The 21,729-nt window shown below is 40.9% G+C and overlaps 1 protein-coding gene and 1 long non-coding RNA gene across 6 annotated transcripts in view; one reads left to right on the top strand and one right to left on the bottom strand.

Annotated features, from left to right (window-relative positions):
• The window catches only part of LOC141775665 (uncharacterized), a 90,264-nt gene extending 75,555 nt beyond the window's left edge, over positions 1-14,709 (top strand). For all 3 annotated transcript variants that reach the window (XR_012595644.1, XR_012595645.1, XR_012595646.1), the window contains one exon: positions 14,250-14,709. This is a non-coding gene — a long non-coding RNA (uncharacterized LOC141775665). The remainder of the gene's footprint in view (positions 1-14,249) is intronic.
• ctbp1 (C-terminal binding protein 1) overlaps positions 1-16,633 on the bottom strand; it is a 39,382-nt gene extending 22,749 nt beyond the window's left edge. For 2 of the 3 annotated variants that reach the window (XM_074649248.1, XM_074649246.1), the window contains exon 1: positions 7,157-7,431. In XM_074649248.1, the coding sequence (XP_074505349.1) occupies positions 7,157-7,196 (40 nt within the window). In that variant the 5' untranslated portion in view covers positions 7,197-7,431. Of the gene's footprint in view, positions 1-7,156; positions 7,432-16,385 lie in introns of those variants that run through there. The other variant, XM_074649247.1, reaches the window with a different exon arrangement.
• Positions 16,634-21,729: the final 5,096 nt, after the last annotated feature.

The following is a 21,729-nucleotide window of genomic DNA, read 5'->3' as shown; positions in this document are numbered from 1 at the left end:
TATATATGCATCCTTATAGTCCGTCTATTAACGTTACATACAAAAACTTAGATGGCGGTCGGCACGCTCTCACGGAAGCTGAGCAATGTACTGCTGCGGATGCCACTCAAAGCCACCAGACTCCATTCACAAAAACAGTAATTTTACCTCGCAGAATGCGGGAGTATACACACAACCCCACTTCAAAAAATACAAACCAACCCTTTCAGTTATTTCCAAATGTAGTACCGCTAACTTTGACTCAGCTGGTGCTAGCGTTCACATTATTCTGCACCTTACTGATTAGATTACTTTGATAACCCGCGTCACCGCTTTGTGCTAACGGCTGAGGCATTTCCATTTGAAGAAAATCCTGCAAAACTGTCAAGCGTTTGCTTGTTCCAGCTTCTCAAACATGAGGATTTGCTACTTGTTTTATATCATTACAAATGGGTCAAATTTGGGTTTTGGACTTTTGCTCGGACAAAACAAGATATTTGAAGACGTCACCTCAGGCTCTGGGAAATTATAATGGGTGTTTTTTTTAACTATTTTTGACATTTTAGAGACAAAACGATTCATCAGTGAATTGAGAAAGCAATAAGCTGATGAATAGATAATGAAATAATAGTTAATTGCATTAATACATAATCTTATTCATGTATTTTGTGTTGACTACGACACCCATAAGCTCAGTTTCACAGCCGTAACAGGCCTTTCACAAGCTTCCTGAATTAAATCTCTTCTCTGTCCCCGCTCGAGTGAAATGCGAGTGAAACCTTCTCGGCAACGTGACGCATTTCAGATCCAGTGTTTGTGTTTTTCACTGAGCTAGAGAGAGAGGGGAGCGTTGCTGTCGGCACCTGTGATCAGTCAGCCGCCTGCAACTGTAGCAGCCGACCACTGAGCCACAGCGCGGCTGATTTATAATGTCACTGGCTCTTCTGGCATGCAGCAACATGGCGTGGTTAAAAAGCCCCCGTATCCTCGTCTGTCACCCCCTCACTGTTGATCTCGCCACTCCTTCATCTCTTGCTGATTCACTCTCAGATCTCCATCTCTCATTTCAGTCTCGTTTCCCCAGGCTTTCTTCATCTCCCTCACCATTTCCCCTTTTTTTTTTCTCCCGTCCCGTTCATATCTCTCTAGCGATGAGAAAAGCCACGCTTTTATATCATTTATATGCTTCAAAACGCCTGAATGTCCAGGTACAAAGTGTTCAGGTAGCCTGGCATTTCTTTTTTGTCTCTCTCTCCCCACACTTCAGTTCCCAGGGAGGAAAGAGGGGACGACGGGACATATCCCTCAACACCAGTCCTCCCTCCTTCATATGCTCTCTCTCTCTCTCTCTCTCTCTCTCTCTCTCTTTGCCTCACCCACATACACAGAAACACAGGTGCATGCCCAGCATACTAACCCATGCAGTTTGACATGGCTAATACGCAGTGATATATGACACAAGTGCTTATGATCTCCATGCAGGTCCTCTCAATTCAATTCAATTCAAATAAGCTTTGTTGGCATGAATGTTCAAGTTATATTATTGCCAAAGCTAAATGACATATTATGGAAAACTAAATAGATTAGCACAAGATAACAATAATCTCTCTCACACAAACTGGTTCACACAGAAACACACCTATACAAGGTCTTCATTTTGCAGGTACTGTATCAGCAAGTCAGTTCAGGTTCGTCAGCTTTTTGTTCCCAGTACTAAACACACCACCAGCAGCAAAACAGACAAAGATAACAACTGAGGGAATGCCAACAATAATGTCTGGCAGCAGCTTTAGCTGTGGCGACAGAGTCAAAGTTTGAATATGCAGAATTTAGTTCCAGGTGTACCGGTAACTCACCTCTGTGCATATTTACTAATCTCTCAATTTTATGGCAGTTTTACTTGCGTTTTTGTGCCTCCACGCCGGCGACAGACGTGGTCCAAGCTCATTGTATTTTATTTATTCACTCGTTTTATTTTTCTGTTTCATTTCTACCCCTATACCATCCCATTGAGTCTGTGCCTCTCTACCTATATGTCTTGTTATCCTCATAATTAGCATTGGGTCCGTATATCATTGTACGAGTGACTGTTTTGTCGTTCGTAATATATGTGGGAGTTTCGTGCATATGGCCTCACTCAGGGCTCACTTTCTCACTACCTCTGCCAGCGAATGGGGCTTCTGACACTTCTATGTTTTATTTATTATTTTATTTTATATCTATTCATATTATTTGGATTTTATTTATTATTCTTGTTATTATTACTTTCACCATTCTCTCTCTTGTTGTTACAGTAATTATGTAATCCACATCTTGACTAGTTGGCAGAGGCATACAACCACACAAAGCACACATTTTCAGCTTTATAGTAGCTACATAGGTCAGTTAGCAGCCCATCACACTGATTCCTGCACTGAATCAGAGGCCACAGAAATAATAATTAAAAAAAAGCATTGCAGGCTGGATATGCAGTTTTTCCATGTGATTAGACAACACATACTATTAAAAAATATCTTTATTTAATTTGATTTTGTAGCAGTTTTTCATTGTAATTTTGTTTTTATAATTTTCAACCTATAAACTTCTGAGCGTGATTCAAATTAAGCAACCATAATAAAGGAGAATAGCTCTTCATTGCTTCACATATCCAGTGTGATGGGTTTCAGCAGCTGGTTCATGAGATGTCATATAAGGTTAAAGGAGCACAGTCTTAAACAATACTTGCACTACAGGAGCTACTGCATTTAAATACAGCCGTTAACTGGATTATTGTATGGCCGTCGGCCTGCTATATTGGATTAACTGTTAATACGCAGAAGAAAGTCACAATCACTTTGAAGGTTCAATTGGATTGGGGTCAGTTTGGATGCTCTGGAACAAATGCGCCCCATTAATGGATTATTAAGGCTGTGAGGCATTTATTGTATTATAGATTAAGGGTTCCCAAACTGGCGTCCAAGGAACCACAGGGGGTCTTTAAGTGGGTTCACATACTGGTTCCATGTATTAGTCAGTGAGGCTGTTTATTACTGTTACTGAGTATGAAGAGAGGGTCAAGTTGAGATTTATTTTATATTTATCTAGATGTGGCAGGAGCAGATGTACATACTGTAGACATTTACATCCACCACATTTCAATTTTTTTCAGATTAATGCAAAAAAAACAACAACAATGTGTTGATTTTAAACAATGAGACTGTTTAAAACACTGGTTCCCAACCTGCAGGTCCTGACCCCCTCTAAGGGAGGGTCGTGAGGCCTTCTTGATTTTAAAGGGTGCAAGACAACCTTTTTTTTTTAAATATACAGTTAGCTTATATATCAGCATTTTATTCATTCATATGAAGAAAACTAAGTTAAATTGTTATTTTTCAGGTTTGGATTATTATTTAAGATATAAACAGGATACGGGCACAGTGAAGACCTGAACACATGTATTATATTCAAAGAAACTTCACACTCTGCTAAACAGCCTCATCCTGCATTATAAAAGTACACCGTTAAAACAACCAAAGAGCTGATAGAACAATCGCCAAGCGTATTAAGTATGAATGATAGATAAGAATAAAAAAAAAAAAACATAATACAGACTAAGAATTGTATTAAAAGTTCCTAAAAATAACAGGAAAACTCATCTCTGATGTAATATTCACAGGAAATAATCTGCTCAAAATTCATCCAAATCTCTCATTTTACACAAACTTCCTGCAGTTACTGCGTTTACTATTTGGGTTAATTGTACAGCTTTACATTTGTTCTGAACCGTTAATGTTATGCGTTGAATATAATATGAAATATCCATAAAATATGTCACTATGGGGTCGTCAGTTTACTCCCTTAAGGATAAAGGGTTGGGAACCACTGGTTTAACATGACATAATAATGAATAAAATATTACAGTAAAAGCATTTTAGTGCAGACAACAAATATAAATGTGTGTGTGTGTGATGACATCAAAAGCAAAACTGTGACAGCCTGCTGTCTCTAAACAGACTCATAAACTAATAACAACAATGCATTTGTGCTTTTCATTAAGATCTGAGTTGAATTATAGCCTCCCTGCTACTTGTTGTTTTGGGATATAGGACTGCTATTTTCTTCTGTACATGATGCCACCTGTCTAAAACTGTCATGCTTCTCAATTACATTTCCCTTTTTGCATAGTGTTTCTCAGTAAAATGCAGAAGTTATTTAGTTAAATGTGACTGTACATATTGGCTTACCATCGTTGCATAAATCATACCTTTAAATGCCGCAGCCTTTCAGTAGATCTTTCGCTTCTGTTTCCCTCAAGGCTGCAGCTTTCTCTCGTGTGCATTAGATATAATAGACTGAGCCTTTCAATGGTTGTCAGTGAGCACAGTCTCTTTGCTGAGCACTTAATGCTTTATAGATTTCTAAGTGCTGTCAATTGTACCTTTTTTTTGTACAATAGTAGTCAAGCTTATGAGTCCCAGCTTAAATCAAATGCTCAACTCAGAATGCTCATTCATAATGGAGGTGTAGTTACAATTAAAATGTGAGCTATGCAATATAGAAATTTGGTATTTACCAGTGTGGGCTGTACAATCAATCGAACTTCAGTTACGATTTTTGGCTTCCAACAATTATGAAAACAAGATAGGGTTTGACCATGTCATACTAGCTTGTCCCCCTAAGGAGGTTAAATAATGCTCCAAACTAGGGATGTTAATAATTAACCGTTTCATTTTTAAAGAACAACGGCCAATGAGGAAACTCCAATCATCACTGTCAGTCACTCACTCAGTTTGTAGGGCTGGCCCTCCGTCCTCCAGCCAAAAAATAACTGGAACCTCTATTTAACATTCCCAAAACTGAACTGTACTTTTAGATATGTAAAGTTTTATTTTTTTCAAAGACAAGACAACCATGAATCCACTGAAACAAGTTCATCGCTGTTGCAGCCTTTAATATTTAGTCTGCGTCGTGCAGGTGTGTTTCATGACTTGTAAACTAATTGTACTTTAAAGTGACGGGCGGGTTGTGGTTTCTCTTAAGTCGGGAACATGTCACAACACGAGCAGTTTGCTTCCTCCTGGTGGGAAACTGCCTGGAGCCATTAAGCAAAATCACATTACTCGTTATCAGCTTGTAAGATCACTCTACAAATTCAAAATACTTCAACTGAGACAGTGAGATTACGTTTTAGTATTTTGTAGAGCTGTCAATCGATTAAAATATTTAATGGTGATTAGTCTCAAATGAATCTTACATTCTTTATCTGTTCAAAATGTACCTTAAAGGGAGATTTGTCAAGTATTTAATACTCTTATCAACATGGGAGTGGACAAATATGCTGCTTTATGCAAATATATGTACATATTTATTATTGGAAATCAATTAACAACACAAAACAATGACAGATATTGTCCAGAAACCCTCACAGGTACTGCATTTAGCATAAAACAATATGCTCAAATCATAACATGGCAAACTGCAGCCCAACAGGCAACAACAGCTGTCAGTGTGTCAGTGTGCTGACTTGACTATGACTTGACCCAAACTGCATGTGATTATCATAAAGTGGGCATGTCTGTAAAGGGGAGACTCGTGGGTACCCATAAAACCCATTTACATTCACATATCTTGAGGTCAGAGGTCAAGGGCCCCCTTTGAAAATGGCCATGACAGTTTTTCCTCGCCAACATTTAGGGTAGTTTTGGAGCGTTATTTAGTCTCCTTTGCGACAAGCTAGAATGACATGGTTGGTACCAATGGATTCCTTAGATTTTCTAGTTTTAAAACTGAGTCCGCTACAACCTAAAAATCACAAGTTGCATTAATGCGTTAAAGAAATTAGTGGCGTTTAAACAAATTTGCCTTTGACAGCCCTAGTATTTTGTCCAGCAAGTCAGATTTGCATAAGCGATTGTGGGAGAGTGACTGGCGTGTGTTGGTGTCAGTGATCGAGGTGTTTCTAATCAGATTAGACGCGACTCAACAGCCGTGGATCAGAGGACCCCTGCCTCCCGAAACATGAATCAACACATCCATCAATCACCGCAGGGTTTTAAATCAGCCCTGAACGGTTCAATGATCTCCACTGTGTGCCGAAACAGATCCAATAACCAGATGAGTTCCACAATTATCGACCGGCAGTGATTTGTGCACGAGCATCCTAAAAAAGGGGGCTATCCTCCCTGAACTCATAATTCATAGTCGTTATTCCTGTGACCTTGGTTTCTTCTAGCTGTTAGGGGCATAGTTAGGGGCGGATGTGGAGATCACTCCCGAAGCGAGTAGGGGGGAAAAAAGGGGGGGAAAAGATCAGAGCTGCAACTTTAATCTTTGATGTCATCAAGAGACACAGCCCGCAGCCTGTTGATGACATCACAGATCACAATCTCTACAGTTTCTTTTTGGGGGGAAACGGCTGCACAAATCCAGATTTAGGTGACCACAGATATTCAGCTTCAGGGTGGATGAGCATTTATCATCCTCACACCCTCCTCCTCCTCCTCCTGCTCCACACCCAACAACCCCCCCCCCCCCCCCCCCCCTCCCTTCTTATTCCTCAGCAGCACCTTGATCCCATTTTCTAGAATAGTCTTTTCCAGCCTCTATCACAAGTAGCATCTGTCACCTGCATGTGAATCCAGCTGTGTGCATGCTTGAATATGTGTGTCAGTTGAGTTCCCTATCTGTGTGTGTGCGTGTGTGTGTGTGTGTGTGTTTGTGTGTGAGTGTGTGCGTGCGTGTGCATGCGTGTGATTAGTGTGTCAAGGCAACCGCTCTCCGTAAAAAGAAGCACAATGAAAGGGAAATATGTGTCATGTCCTTGCTAGCCCTCGAAGGAGAGAGAAAGAGAGAGAGAGAGAGATCTATTTCTGTCGCCACAAATGGAGGTGTTCAAGCAGCCTTCAATAGCAGAGATTTGCCTCTTCACACACACACACACACACACACACACACACACTGGGAGCTAGAGAAAAGACTAACCATTCAGAGAGGCCGATAAAAAAGATAATACAGAAAATTAAACAGAGGAGGACGGAAAAAGGGAGAGGAAAGGGGGAGGGGAAAGGCAGAATAATGTACACTGAGTTCATAAATATTGGTACACACACTCACACACACACACACACACAAACACACACACACACGCATACACACATACAGTTTCCCCCCACATAAAAGCAGAGTGCTAGTTGTTTACCTAGAGGCATGCCTTTGTTGAGGAGATGTGAGCTTCCCATGGTGTGTTCCCCAGCCGGCCAGCACACAACAGAAACCTACAGTTTTCACACAGCAGACATGAACAGGAATCCAGTCAGCATATGGCGGCTGTGGCCAGCTACCTCGCTTCCCGTAGTCCTTCTCCCAGCCCCTTAGTGACAAGCATACACATGTGCTCCCCCTCTTTTCTCTCTCTCTCTCTCTCTCTCTCCCCTCCCTTCCGTCCCCTTCGCTCGCCGGTTTCTCTCTATCTGTCTTACCCCTCCCTCCCTCCCTTCCTCCTCTAGCTACCTCCTCTCCCCTCCCTTTCTCACTTTTTATTACAGCAAATCTCTCTGTGTTTCCGTCTGTCTCGCACTAAAAAGAAACCTGCACACACACGCTGAATGCTGCTGCATTTAAGGGTAAAAGAGTGTGTGTGTGTGTGTGTGTGTGTGTGTGTGTGTGTGTGTGTGTGTGTGTGTGTGTGAGAGAGAGAGAGAGAGAGAGAGAGAGAGAGAGCAGGAATGGGGAGGAGCTACCGCTGGCCAAAATTCATCTTTTGTTTCCTGAAAGACGACAGGGAGGGGAAAAAAAGAAGAGTTATGCAATTACAAGTCTGTAGCAAGAGAGGAAAAACTTGTTCTATGTGACACCAGGAAAACAATTATGAAGCTCGTCAAACTTTATTATAATAAGCAATAACATGTTATGACACTTTAATCAGTGTTTGTTTCCCACCAAACAAACTTGATTGCTGGTTTTGCTCCTCTAATTGTACTTTATAAGTTTACTTATGCAAATCTGATCTGAGATCAGAGGTGTGGTGACGTTCTTTCACAACATTCAAACTTGAAAATAAATAATTACTAATGGCCTTTAAACTATTCACACTCAGACAGTGCTAAATAAAAGATGGATCCAGGATTTCTACGGTGGGTAAATGTGCTGCATTTGCACCCCATTTTCATACAAACATTTTTACCAATGCCACATGAATACAGGTGTATTACTTTTTTAAATGTCAAGGAAGGTAGGTGAATAATCTTATATTTTACTCCACCACCCAAGTAACTGGGTCAAATTATTAATAATAATTATAATGACAACCATGCAAACTCTTATTACTAAGGTTATTATTGCTAGAATAACTATACTGTAGGGCTGCAACTAACAATTATTTTCATTGCCAATTAATCTGTTGATTATTTTCTCAATTAATCGATTAGTTGTTTGGTCTATGAAATGTCAGAATAAAATGTCAAAGCCCAAGATGACGTCCTCAAAATTCCTCAAATGTTTTGTCCACAACTCAAAGATATTCAGTTTACTGTCATAGACCTCTTAAAATATTACTCAAACTGATTAATTGATTATCAAAATAGTTGGCGATTAATTTAATAGTTGACAACTAATCGATAAAACAATTAATCATTTCAGCTCTATACTAAATAATACCAAAAGTTTCCATGAATACAGATGTATTATTTTTTTTTTAAATTCAAGTAAGGCATTTATAACTTTGCAGATCATTTACATGAACAAAAAAACAAAATAACACACTAAAGGAAAGAGAAAGCACAACAGCATAAAACGTCCCTTTAAATGCAACTCTTTATAGTGCTTTCTGATCTTATTATAATGAAAATCATGCAACATTTGTATTACTAATGTTGTTATTGCTATAGAGTTAGACAAAACTGTCGCTAAATATACTGATTATTATTTTGTGTGACAAGCAACATGTGGAGTTCTTGATAAATCTTATCATGTAAAAGACATGTCGGCTTTCAGGGAGGTTTGAACAGATAAAGAAAAAAAAATCCTCAGGCAGTTTAAATTATTAAAAATACTGTTAATTAATTATTTAAATATATATGTTGAACGGTAAGAGGTAGGAAGCTTTTTAACTTTTAAACTTCAGGCTGTTACAAATCATAAAACTACTGAAATTAGCCTAAAACTTTAGTAGTTAATTTTCCTCCATGAAACAAATGAACAAAATATAATTAATTAAATGTTAAAAACTGTCAGTAAGGCAATAGTCTAATTAATGAATTTTTATGATTCCCTAATTTATTTATTTTTGTTTGTTTTTTGCCACAACAGACTCTCACCACCTCATTACGTCTGTACTTTGTAACAGGAAGCAATTTGTCAGTTTGATCTGAGACCAAAGTTAATTACCAGCCGTGACAGCGTGTGGTTGGTATTGTTTTCATCTTTTGCAGTCTGTTTGTGTTTTCGTGGCAAAATGTGGTCGGGAACTACCACAGAGGAGGTTTTGAGTACTTTGCCAGGTGTTTTGTATTTCTGTCTGACTGTGGACAGATTCTGTCAACTTGGTAGCATCCGTGCAAGATGCAGTCACGAAACTTTACAGGTGTGTAGTTGAGGAAGTGAGGAAGGGGCCACTTTACGCCAAAGGCTCAATTTGGCGTCGCGGCTAGAACATTAATACTGGAGTAATAACATCAACAAACGGCATAGTGTGATCTATGATGTGACTTTGTCTATTCCCGTTATGCCTGTAAATATGACAGGCAGTGTTATTAATCCGATACTTTAACTTACTGAACCATGAAATCACTTTAATTTCTTAAACTCTGGTTAACACCTTCTCAGGCTCTTTCTACTCCTGCAGCGCTGATGTTACAGTTACTCTCGTCTACACGTGGCCACTTGATAACCACAGTGATATAAGCATCCGCCCCTAACTGCCAGGGCCTAACCTAGTTTAACCGCAATGATGGTTACATCACATCCTCACTATTGGTAAATGTCACAGACAGCCAGTGGGCGAGTTGTTCAGATCCAAAAAGAGGCAGAGGGTCAGGAAAACAGTTGTTTTCAACACTGTAGATCGGCCGACTCGTGACCTTTGTCGTATGTTATCACCTCGACCATTTACCTTTAACCGTTCCTGTCAGATGCTGGCAACATATCTAGCTTTAAAGGTTCTTTATATGTTCTATATTAAGAGCAGAGAATGAAGTCACTCTCCTTCTGTGTGTGTGTGTCGTAATCAGAGCTTCTTCCTGCTTTGTGTAGATAGCCGGGCCGGCCGTGTGCCTTTTAGTGAGCGTGCCCCACTGGCTAGCCCACCATTCTCTGTCCACCGTTCTGACGGCGGCGTTGCAGAAGCGTAGCGCCCACCCTCTGGTTCTCCCCAGGTTAACACTGTTAGCTCTTTCAGCAGTGTTGACATTGTTTTCATTGTTAGCCATTGCCTTGTTGAGAGCAATGCAGTGGTAAGAGAAATGCTTGCATTGGGAGTGGGTGCTACACTTACACAGCGGCGCCTTCAGTTGGGAAGGCGTTATCAGCTGTAACCGCCGTACGAGGACATTGCAGAGCAGCTGCTCCCTATGCGAGATTGAGAGCATTTTTATTGCCTCCACATGGCTCATTATCAACAGTCAATATCAACATGGCGGCGGCTGAGCTGGCGACTCGCAGCTAACGGTGCTAACAGTAACAATGGCAACAGAGCTAAAAGTGTTTACCTGAGGGGGAACCGGAGGGTGGGTTCTACGCTACAACGTTGCACTAAAAGCATGTGCGGCCGACGGGGCTATGTCAACAAAGCACAGAGAAGCTCTGATTGCAACACACACAGAGGGACTTCATTCTCTGCTCAGGTAGACATTACTTCTCTATATCTTTACTAGCGAATAGTTGTTTGATGCTATATTAATGCTCTGGATATCGTATGGAGAACCTTTAAAATTACTTTTCATCTTCACAGGAAGATGAGCAACGAGCTCCTCCTTGTTTCTTGCTTTATTTAGACACTTGAGGAGAAGTATAGCTCTGAGCCCCGGGTTTTTTCTTTGATAAAATAATCCAACTGGAATCTCCAGCTGTTAGGTGCGTCACCATCTCCTACTTCAGTCACGATGGCATCGAGTCAGAGAGCAGAGAAATCTGATGGGAATTATGACTAATCAGAAGTCTGCAAGGGTACACGTAGTAAAGTAAAACTTCATTTGGCCTGTTTTCTGACTGCTGCTGCTTACCGGAGTGCTGCAGGCGAATACCACCGACACCGCCAGCCACTGTGACTCTAGGTGTGTTCATTTAATGATGTCCACACCAGACGGGGGAGTCACGGTGGGAGAGGACATGACTCAGTCATTCCTCACAACGAGAAGTAAACACTGAAACTAATGTAACTGTGGAGGTAAAGCAAAACATGTGGTCCAGAAAAAACAATCGCGTGACATTTTTGACCGGTGACACCGTATCGGGAGACAGTGAATCTTCAAAACTAAAGGCTGTGCCACCTTAAAGGGATAGTTTGGTGTTTTGAAGTGGGGTTGTATGAGGTACTTATTCATAGTCAGTGTATTACCTACAGTAGATGACGGTCGGCACGCCCCCAGTTTGGAGAAGCAGACAGGAGCAAAGCAATGTACTGCTGTGGCAGCAAAACGTATTTTAGCCACCTAAAAGAAAGGCTTACCTAAAAAAAATTAAATCAGTTTAAGTGTACGTTATATTTAGAACATTTTCACCAGTTTATCTTGCTGCCAGACAGCTTTACAGTCTATGTTTCCGACGGGAAAATTATGCTGTTGTCTAGGTTCTTTCCAAAGCAACCAGACTGCATTGGAAAAAAGCAGAAATTTGACCTCACAGAAGACGGGAGTTTCTTATCTACCGCTGCCTCGATTGGTTAGTTTGCTTGTGTTATTGTGTGACTTTGGTTAATAACAGACCAGCAACCCCCGTGTTCTGCGTGGTAAAATGACAGGTTTCTGGAGTCTGGAGGCTTTGGCGAGAGCATAGATGAATACAACGGCTTCAGTTCCTCATCGGAAAGGGCTGTCTGACGGCAAGATAAATCTACTGTAGGTAATATACTGAATATGGATACCTCATACAAGCCCACTTCAAAACACCCGAACTATCCCTTTAATGCATAATTTACGCAGCAGCTCTGAAGAGTGGCAAAGGGGGAAGTTTCAAATGTGTGTCTGTGGCAGCAGTAGAGTGGGTGAAGCGGTAAAACCCCTTCATGTTTGTCATGCAGAAGTTGACTTGAAGTCCCCTTTTGAATTACAGACGACAGTGGAAGCCGCTCTGAACAGACTTGTAGCTGTATCTCGGTTTCAGACTTGAAAAACGTGTTGGCGTGTTCCTCTTTTTCTTCCACCTCAACACTATAATAAGTCTGACAAAATCTTTTTCTGATCATATTTTAGGCAAGAAAAATCCCATGTACTGAAGCGTAAATAATGATCAAATCACAACAGCTACTTTAATAGTTTGCTCAGGGATTTAGGAGCTTTGCGACATCGTATTTTGCTCCATATTGCAGAAAGTATCAGCCACTTGCTGTTTGAAGACGAAGCACTTGAGCTGCCTAATGTCTCGCCATAATAAGCATGATGTATTACCCTTAAACAAATTATGTAAATTCAATGGCTAAAATTAATTTCTTAATTTGACAACTATCTCTTTCCTTGTCATCACACCACACATGGATGCTTTTTGTCTACGAGGTCATTAAAAAATAACAGTGTGCATGTATAACAAGGAGTGGGTTAAGTGTGCAGGTCCAGCTTCAGTTCTTATACCAAATTCAAACTGACAACCTGGAGTCAACAACGTGAGAAGCTACAGACACATTTATCGCGTTGACGGGGCAAATTCACTCCAACCACCTCTCTTACACGCAAGAGGCAAATGTTCCCCGGGAGATGGAGGAAGCACGAAACATATTCGGTGCTTCTAAATAAGGATGGAGAGAGGAGGAGACAGTGCAGGGAGACAATATCTGGCCTCCTCTAGCTACTGAGAGAGAGAGGAGAGAGAGGTAGATGGGAGAATATAGGAACAAGTAATGATGGGCAGAATATTTAATGCTACTCATGAGAGGAAAAGGAGGAATAGAACAGGGAAAAAGTGAGAGGGGAGGAAAGAGGATAGATTTAGAGAAGGGTTGTCAAAGTTAACGCCCAAATTAGTTTTAACGCCACTAATTTCTTTAATGCATTAACGCAATGTCCCAGTTTTAAAGTGTGTGATTGAAGATACTGGCATTATATGAAACTAGAAAACCTAAGAAATCCATTGGAACCAACCATGTCATACTAGGTTGTCACGAAGGAGGTTAAATAGCGCTCCAAACTTCCACTAAATTTTGGCGAGGAAAAACTGGCATGGCTATTTTCAAAGGGATCCCTTGACCTCTGACCTCAAGATATGTGAATGAAAATGGGTTCTATGGGTACCCACGAGTCTCCCCTTTACAGACATGCCCACTTTATGATAATCACATGCAGTTTTGGGGCAAGTCAGAGTCAAGTCAGCACATTGACACACTGACAGCTGTTGTTGCCTGTTGGGCTGCAGTTTGCCATGTTATGATTTGAGCTTATTTTTAATGCTAAATGCAGTACCTGTGAGGGTTTCTGGACAATATTTGTCATTGTTTTGTGTTGTTATTTGATTTCCAATCATAAATATATACATATATTTGCATAAAGCAGCATATTTACCCACTCCCATGTTGATAAAAGAATTAAATACTTTACAAATCTCCCTTTAAGGTACATTTTGAAAAGATGAAAAATGTGCGATTAACTATTTGAATCGATTGACAGCCCTAGTTTAGAGATTTCACTGCCTTACATTGTGTTTATTTATCAGTCTTGTGTGCAAACTGAGCAGCATGTACGTATATTGTGCGAGGGTGGACATTAACAGTTACACCCTTTCCTCTCCTTATCACTCCCCACCCGCTGTTCTTTCTTCCTCTTCCTCTTTTTTTAAATTTCTCTCCTCCTCCATCCCCTCTACCTCTCGCTCCTCACCCTCTCTCTGTCTGCCTCCACCCTCCTTCTCTCCTCTCCCTCTCTTTACCTCCTGCTCTTCCATCTGCCCATCTTGCTTTCTATCTTCAATCCCTCCCAATTTCTCCCTCAATCTCATTCGCTCTCCATCACCCCACCGCCACTCCTCATTCCCGCATCTCTTTCACTCTCTTTTTCCATCCCCGCCTTGCTCACCATACATCTCCACACCCCCGCCACCTCCCAACCCCCCCCCCTCTCTCTCCCTCTCTCTCTCTCTCTCTCTCTCTGTAGTCACTGCAGCGTGTCTAATGGTTCGGCTCCCTCTCAGCAGATCCACCAAGTGGAGGCCTGGCGAGCGGCAGCCCCGACTAACGCCTCCCAAACCGCTGGCCTTATCAAGACTGACAGCCAGCTAGACCCAGAGCTATCGCCAACACACACATAATTACAAAGATACACCCCTGCACATGTATAAAGATACAAGACAGAGAAATACATGCACGCTCATACAAGCAGTTACGTGCAAAACAAATGTGGTACATGCAGTTGCAAACATGCATGTACACACAAATGCATGACAAGAAGCACGGATGTTATCGATGCACACTATAGCTCTAAATGTAGCTCCAAACAAACACAAAGTGGCCATCGTATTAGCTATAAACGTGCAGATGCAGTCACACACAAACACACACACACAGCAAATTGGATTTATGGATACTGACAGTGAGCTGCAGAACAATGTGGATGCCACTACAGAGGAGAGCGAGAAACTAGCAATCTAATTTACTATAGGAGGAGACGGGTAGAGCAGGCATGAAGAATCTAATCCATGTGTAGATGAGGAGAGTGAAAGGAGGTGGAATAGGTAAGAGCAGCAGGACAGAAACAAAAGAGATGAATGGAGGAACAGGTTGGCAGTAAAGAAGAATGAGGGTGAGGAGGAAGAGGAGAGGTGAGAGGCGGAAAGGAATGGGATGGCAGTAACGAAGATGGCAAGGGAGAGGAAGATGAGGAGGAGGAAAATAAAAATAAAGAGGATTTATTAATCTTACAGAAAGTTTGATGTGGAGAATTTTTAGATCTTATAGGTTCTCTATATGATATCCAGATAATTAATATAGCAGCAAACAACTATTTGCTATGTAAAGATATATTTTGCTTGACACATTGCAGATGATTATCTCCCCCAGTGATTATACCAACGGAGTGCTGCATACGCTCGCTTAAAGAGGTGCTTATTATGCTTATTTTCAGGTGCATACTTGTATTTTGGGTTTCTACTACAACATGAGCTCTTCGGACTCTGCTCCAGCTCCGCTCTAACTTGCTTTGTTTGAGGGCATACCAAACTAGCCGCTAGGCAGGTTTTATAGTATGCAAATGTGTTACTTGGTGACATCACCATGTCACGGAAGAAAGGCAGGACTTCAAGCAAGGCAGATCAGTTTCTGTGGGGGAGAGTAACTCCCTTTGGTGTGGACTTTGGGCTTTGTAATTTTGCAGACCTTTTACATGCACAACAAACTATATGACACACTAAAGGAAAGGGGGGAAAGCACTAAAGCATAATAGGTCCCCTTTAAAGAGGAATCACTGTATCTTACACACCTGTGATGTATGAATCTCAGATGTCCGTCACACATAATGAGTGACTTTTAAAGCCACTCGTCAATAGGAAAAAGTAATTTACTCTAAAAACATGTTCATTTCTAAATGCTTGGATGACGAAGTCTTCAAATACGGAAAGAGCAACCATGTTTGAGTTAATTTTTGAACTTTAATTTGGCACTCAATTTAAGCATATCATTTATTTATTTATTTTAAATTAAAATCACAGTGAATGTGTATCTTAATTCCTCACAACTTGAATTAATAATGTATGCTGATGAAGATGGCTATAAAAGGAGTGCACATCCCACACGTCAATGCCTGCGTACTCCAATAAACTGAAAGTCGAAAATGTGTGATATTTCCACGTCAGGGTAAGGTTTTACCAAAGATGTGATTTTATGGATAATTTGTTCCTTAAAATTAAAGACTAATAGCTTCTTTCTAGATTCAGTAAATTGCACCAACATTCATCCACCGCTCTGTGTAATCCATCATAAAAGATGCAGAAATACCCATTTCTCAGCCAATTTATTCATCAATAAATAATAACCCTCCTGTCACACATACTGTATACACACACACAAACACTCATATTCATACAGTCACACACAATGCAAGCCTTCATACTGTAAATACACACATGCACAGAGTCATTTCCCCCGTTATTTGGTTTGGCACAGAGTTATAAAAACCTGAACATAGTGCAGAACCCAGCAGTAAGCACAGCCGCTGCTATCACATAAACACACACGTCTTCACACACATGCTACACACAGGAAGCTGTCGATATGGGGCCGTAAATACATCACAAACCTTGCATCACCTTCCTCTCTGTGTGTCCACTGTTCCACTTTGTTCCTGAGCTGGGTGGGGGTGGGGCATGCAGCAGATAATGGGCCAATTGTAAGCGATTAGAGCTCGTGCCAGCCAATCAGCGCAGAGCAGAACTGGACAGCGGCCAATGGCAATATGTTCACCGGGGGTGGGGAGGAGGGTGTGTGCTCTCACTCACACAGGAAAAGACATGTGGCCCGTGGAACGGAACGGATGTAGGGGGGGTTCACTGGTTTTATGGACTATTATAGAGCTGCAAAGATTCATTGATTAGTTGTTAACTATTGAATTAATCGTCAACTATTTTACTAATCGATTAATCAGTTTGAGTACATTTTTAATTAAAAAAAAGGTCTAAATTCTCTGATCCCAGCTTCTCAAATGTGAATATTTTTCTGGTTTCTTTACTCCTCTATGACAGTAAACTGAATATCTTTGAATTGTGGACAAAACAAGACATTTGAGGACGTCGTCTTGGGCTTTGGGAAACACTGATCAACATTTTTCACCATTTTATGACATTTTATAGATCATACAACTAACTGATTAATCGAGAAAATGATCGACAGATTAATCGACAATGAAAATAATTGTAAACTAACCTGTACTTTAAATATCTAAAAATACTAGAAATTCTACAATATGTGTCATTATTTCTTTGTTATGAAAAATACACCTACTTTAGAGGTTGGCTAGAAAGCTAGTATTCCTATCATACGTTTTATACTTTACTTCAGCTGGCTGTTTTGAACTGTAACCCAGATTAGTCTCCAAATTGACAAATAATTCAGGATTCCTTACAACTAATCATTGATCCTCATCCCCATTTGATTTATGCAGCAGGGTTTTCTATGAGTGGAGCACGATCATGTTCAGTGTCAAGCTTTTCCCTCTCAGGTGTTTCATTTCTCACATCTCTAAAATATCTCTATAACTTTTGTTGCTTTTCATTTGCAAATTAAAAATAAGGACATGCATCATGTAAAAAATGAGCCTTACAAACAGCTCTTGCCATGCATTCCCCATACATCGGCCAGTAGCTAGTAGAGCTATTAGCACGACATAAACTGAATTTAATGTAGTTGGAGGCTGTTTACTAACACGCAGTACAAAAGCACAGGACGCAACCTCTTAAACCTCCATGGTCTGTGGTCTATTGGACATTGATTTTGGAGGTCTTTGACATGAAAACGTTCGAGATTGCTCTCAAAATCTGTGTGCTGGATTTTTCAACTTCCTTTTATGTCCATCGTTCACTTTATGCTCCTCTGGGAAGCAACCGGGCAAAAAGTTTAATAAATAAATAAGTAAGTAAGTAAATAGTTATAATAGTATGCATATTTATAACATTTTCATTGCTCAACGCAGGACATTTTGGGTAGAGACATTAAAATTATGACAATAGTATAGAAAAAATGTTGTTTCACTTTTGTGCAGCACTTTGTAGGTGGACGTTTTACTGGCGTCCGGTCGTCGCTTTCAGTCCAAAATGGCGGAACCGTAGCTCTGCTACTGGGCGCTGATTCTGCAATGGAACCAACAATTGACTTTCACATCTTAATAATATACGTTCTTTGGAGCAAGTCCTCTTCACAGAGTCCACCAGGTTGCTCCACCTACGGTTGCCCAGAACGGACAAACCAAACACTGGCTCTAGAGAGAGACTTTCACATTTTTACCTTACCCAAAGGCCACCGTAGTTCTCCTACACGCTTGGAAAGGAAGGAGTGAGCGAAGAGCTATTCAGTTGGTTGCAATCTGCAACCTCACCACTAGATGTCTCTAAATCCTACACACTGGACCTTTAATATTTTCTTTATGCTTTGTATATCAATGACTTAAAACTATTATTATTATGATAATTAGTTAGCAAAATTGTTCGTTTTCTGTCGTTCAACTAAAAAAAAAAAAAAAAACATTTTTCGGACAGATGGAGCAGGAGATAAAGAGAGAGGATGGTCTTTTATGATACTAGGGGGGCCTGTAGACACTGGGGACAGATATTGATGTTTAAAAGACATGGAAAGTGCATTTTGAATAATAGGTGACCTTTAAGCCTGCTTTATAATAAAAATACATGGAAATCTCACTTTTTTATAAAAAATGAGGGTGGCAGTAGCTCAGACCATGGGACTTGGCCTGGGAACCGAAGGGTCGCCGGTTCAAGTCCCCGCATGGACTGTTACTGATCGCTGGTCGCTGGAGAGATGTCAGTTTGCCGAGGTGCCCTTAAGCAAGGCCGAACCCCCAACTGCTCGGGGCGCCTGTCAGGGGCAGCCCCCTCGCTCTGACATCTCTCTCATTAATGGATGTAGGTCCTGTTTGTGTATGTGTGTGTATTTCGGGCCTGTGTGTACTATGTAATATGTAAAAAAACATAACAGAGTGAAAAAATTGAATTTCCCCTCAGGGATTAATAAAGTGCCTTTTTTTCTTCTTCTTCTTCTTCTTCTTCTTATAAGGGACCTTTAAATTGCTAAATTTCAAATTTAATTTGAATAAAATTGCTAGATGTCTGTCATTTTATGCGCCAGTGTGGACAAGAGGTACTTGAAGTGGTCAGCAAAAAATGGAAATTCAATTCCTAGACAACTGGGCAAACTGCTTGTGAAATGAACGAGAGCTCTTAAATGCATCTTGTGGTGATATTGTTTCATCTGCAACTGTTACATGGACTAAATAACATGCTTTATCTCTCCTTGAATCAAAGAATACTTTCTGTTTGAAGCCACTTCAGATAAGAAAAGCATGTGAGAAACAAAGCTCCTCTCTCACACACAGAGAGAGAGTGCAGACACCGTCCCTCTAGATGGCAGTCTGAATACCTGTTTTTGGCTAATCCAGTGAATTTGATATCTGGGAATTCACATTCTGCGCATTAATTTGCTATATTTCTTGCATCATACAGCCATAAATGTTAAATAAATACCTACTTTTGGAATAGAAAACTGGGCAAACTGCTTGTGAAATGTGCAATGTGAACGAGAGCTCTTAAATGCATGTTGTGGTGATGTTGTTTCGTCTGCAACTGTTACATGGACTAAATGGACTACATGGACGTTGACGGCTCTTCCTTCTCCCCGTCCTCGGAAGTCCGCAACCTGGGTGTCATCCTGGACCCAACACTCTCATTCCAGTCTCACATCAGGTTCATCACCAAATCCGCTTTCTTCCACCTAAAAAACATCTCCCGTCTCCGGCAATCACTCTCTGACTCTGATGCAGAAACCCTCATCCACGCTTTCGTCACCTCCCGTTTGGACTACTGCAATGGAGTTCTGTCCGGGGTTCCCAGCAAAGCCCTGGACAGGCTCCAGTATGTGCAAAACTCAGCTGCCAGGGTTCTCACCCGCACCGAGCCCTGGCAGCACATCACCCCCACCCTCATCCACCTCCACTGGCTCCCGGTCAAGTCCCGCATCACCTACAAAATTCTCCTCCTCACCTACAAATCCCTCAACGCCCTGGCTCCTCAGTACTTATCTGACCTCCTCCACCCCTACACACAGCCCCGGAACCTCAGATCCTCAGGCACGGGTCAGCTCTCCATCCCTCACACAAAAATGCGAACTTTTGGGGACAGAGCTTTCAGTGTGACAGCCCCCACCCTCTGGAACTCTCTCCCCATAGAGCTCCGCAACGCACCATCTCTGGACACCTTCAAAAGACTCCTCAAAACCCACCTCTTCACCAAGGCCTATGGCCCTTAGCTACTGTTATGTTCCTTTTGTTGTGTTTATTTATGCCTATGTTAAAGCGTCCTTGGGTTTCTTGAAAGGCGCTATATAAATGATACAGATACAGATACAGAGAGCTTTATTTATCCCCGAAGGGCAATTCAGTTTCTGCAGTCCACCGAGACATATACACACATTCATACTGCACAATCATCTTTGACAGAGGGAACACAGTAGGTGGCATATGGGGAGGTGCAGAACAATAAAAGTACAAGATTAAAAATTTAAAATCTTCGCAATAAAAACAATGAATACAAGAATAAAAACAAGACGAGATAAAAGAATAAAGGAATAAATAAATAATTAGAATAGAATAAAGTGCCAAGAGTATTTGCACATTGCAAGTTGTATTCCAAGAATGTACCTAATGCAAACACAGACAACCGTTATGTGGTTAGTGCAAAATAATTGTACATTCAAAGTAAATAAAACATTTTTTTGTTGTCGTTCATTCATGATAGTTACTCTGCGTTCAGCAGTGTAATGGCAGAAGGAATGAATGACTTGGAGTAGCGGTTTGTCTTTCTGTGAGGCGGCAGATAGCGCCGTCCTGAAGGCAGTAGTGTGAACTCACTAGACAGGATTTGGTTGTGATTAATAATGTTTTTGGCCTTCTGGAGGACACGTTTCTCCCAGAGAGAGTTTAAGTTGCTCTGCTGGGCTCCGATGATTTTGGAGCAGACTTTCACAATGTTATTTAGGCAATTCCTGTCCTTCATAGACAAACCGTTAAACCAGCAAATAAATGAAAAGGTTAAAAGGCTCTCAATATATGACAAGTAGACAGTGCACAGGATAGATCTACTCACACCAAAGGAGTTGATTTTCCGCAGCAAATGAATTCTCTGTTGGCTTCGTTTAACAATGGACTCAGTGTTTACATCGAACTTGAGATGAGAGTCAAACACTGTGCCCAGGTACTTATGAGAGTGCACGATGTCAACATCGTCGCCATGAATTATACTCTGAGTGGGATTAATCTTGTTTTTTCTAAAGTCAATCACAAGTTCTTTAGTTTTTGAGACATTAAGATCAAGATCATTTTTGTCACACCACTCGACAAAGGCAGGAAGAGCGCAGCCATGATCTGACTCTGCCCCCTGTAGGAGCGACAGGAGTGCAGTGTCGTCTGAAAATTTCACTAATAAGCTGCCCTCCTTAGAAGACCTGCAGCTATCTGTGTACAAAATAAAAAGCAATGGCGAAAGGACGCAGCCTTGCGGAGAACCTGTGTTAGACACCAAGGTATTAGACATAATACCATTAACTAAAACCTGTTGTGTTCTGTCTGTTAAGAAGTTTAAAACCAATGTTAAAAGCTGGTGAGGTAGGTTAAAATGGGATGCAAGCCTCTCAATCAGAATGTGAGGCTGCATCTTATTAAAAGCTGAAGAAAAATCAGCGAATAAGAGTCTGACATGAGCTTTTGGTGTTTCCAGGTGTCTATAAACTTTGTCCAGGATAAAGAGTTTAGCGATTGATAATGCAAGTTATTATTATTAATATTATTATTATTAAATAACATGCTTTATCTCTCTTTGAATCAAGGAATACTTTCTGTTTGAAGCCACTTCAGATGAGAAAAG

The sequence above is a fragment of the Sebastes fasciatus genome, chromosome 10, assembly GCF_043250625.1.
Source record: "Sebastes fasciatus isolate fSebFas1 chromosome 10, fSebFas1.pri, whole genome shotgun sequence".
In the NCBI taxonomy this organism is placed as follows: domain Eukaryota; kingdom Metazoa; phylum Chordata; class Actinopteri; order Perciformes; family Sebastidae; genus Sebastes; species Sebastes fasciatus.
The sequence above is the reverse complement of the archived record's forward strand: the minus strand, read 5'-3'. Positions and strand labels throughout refer to the sequence as shown.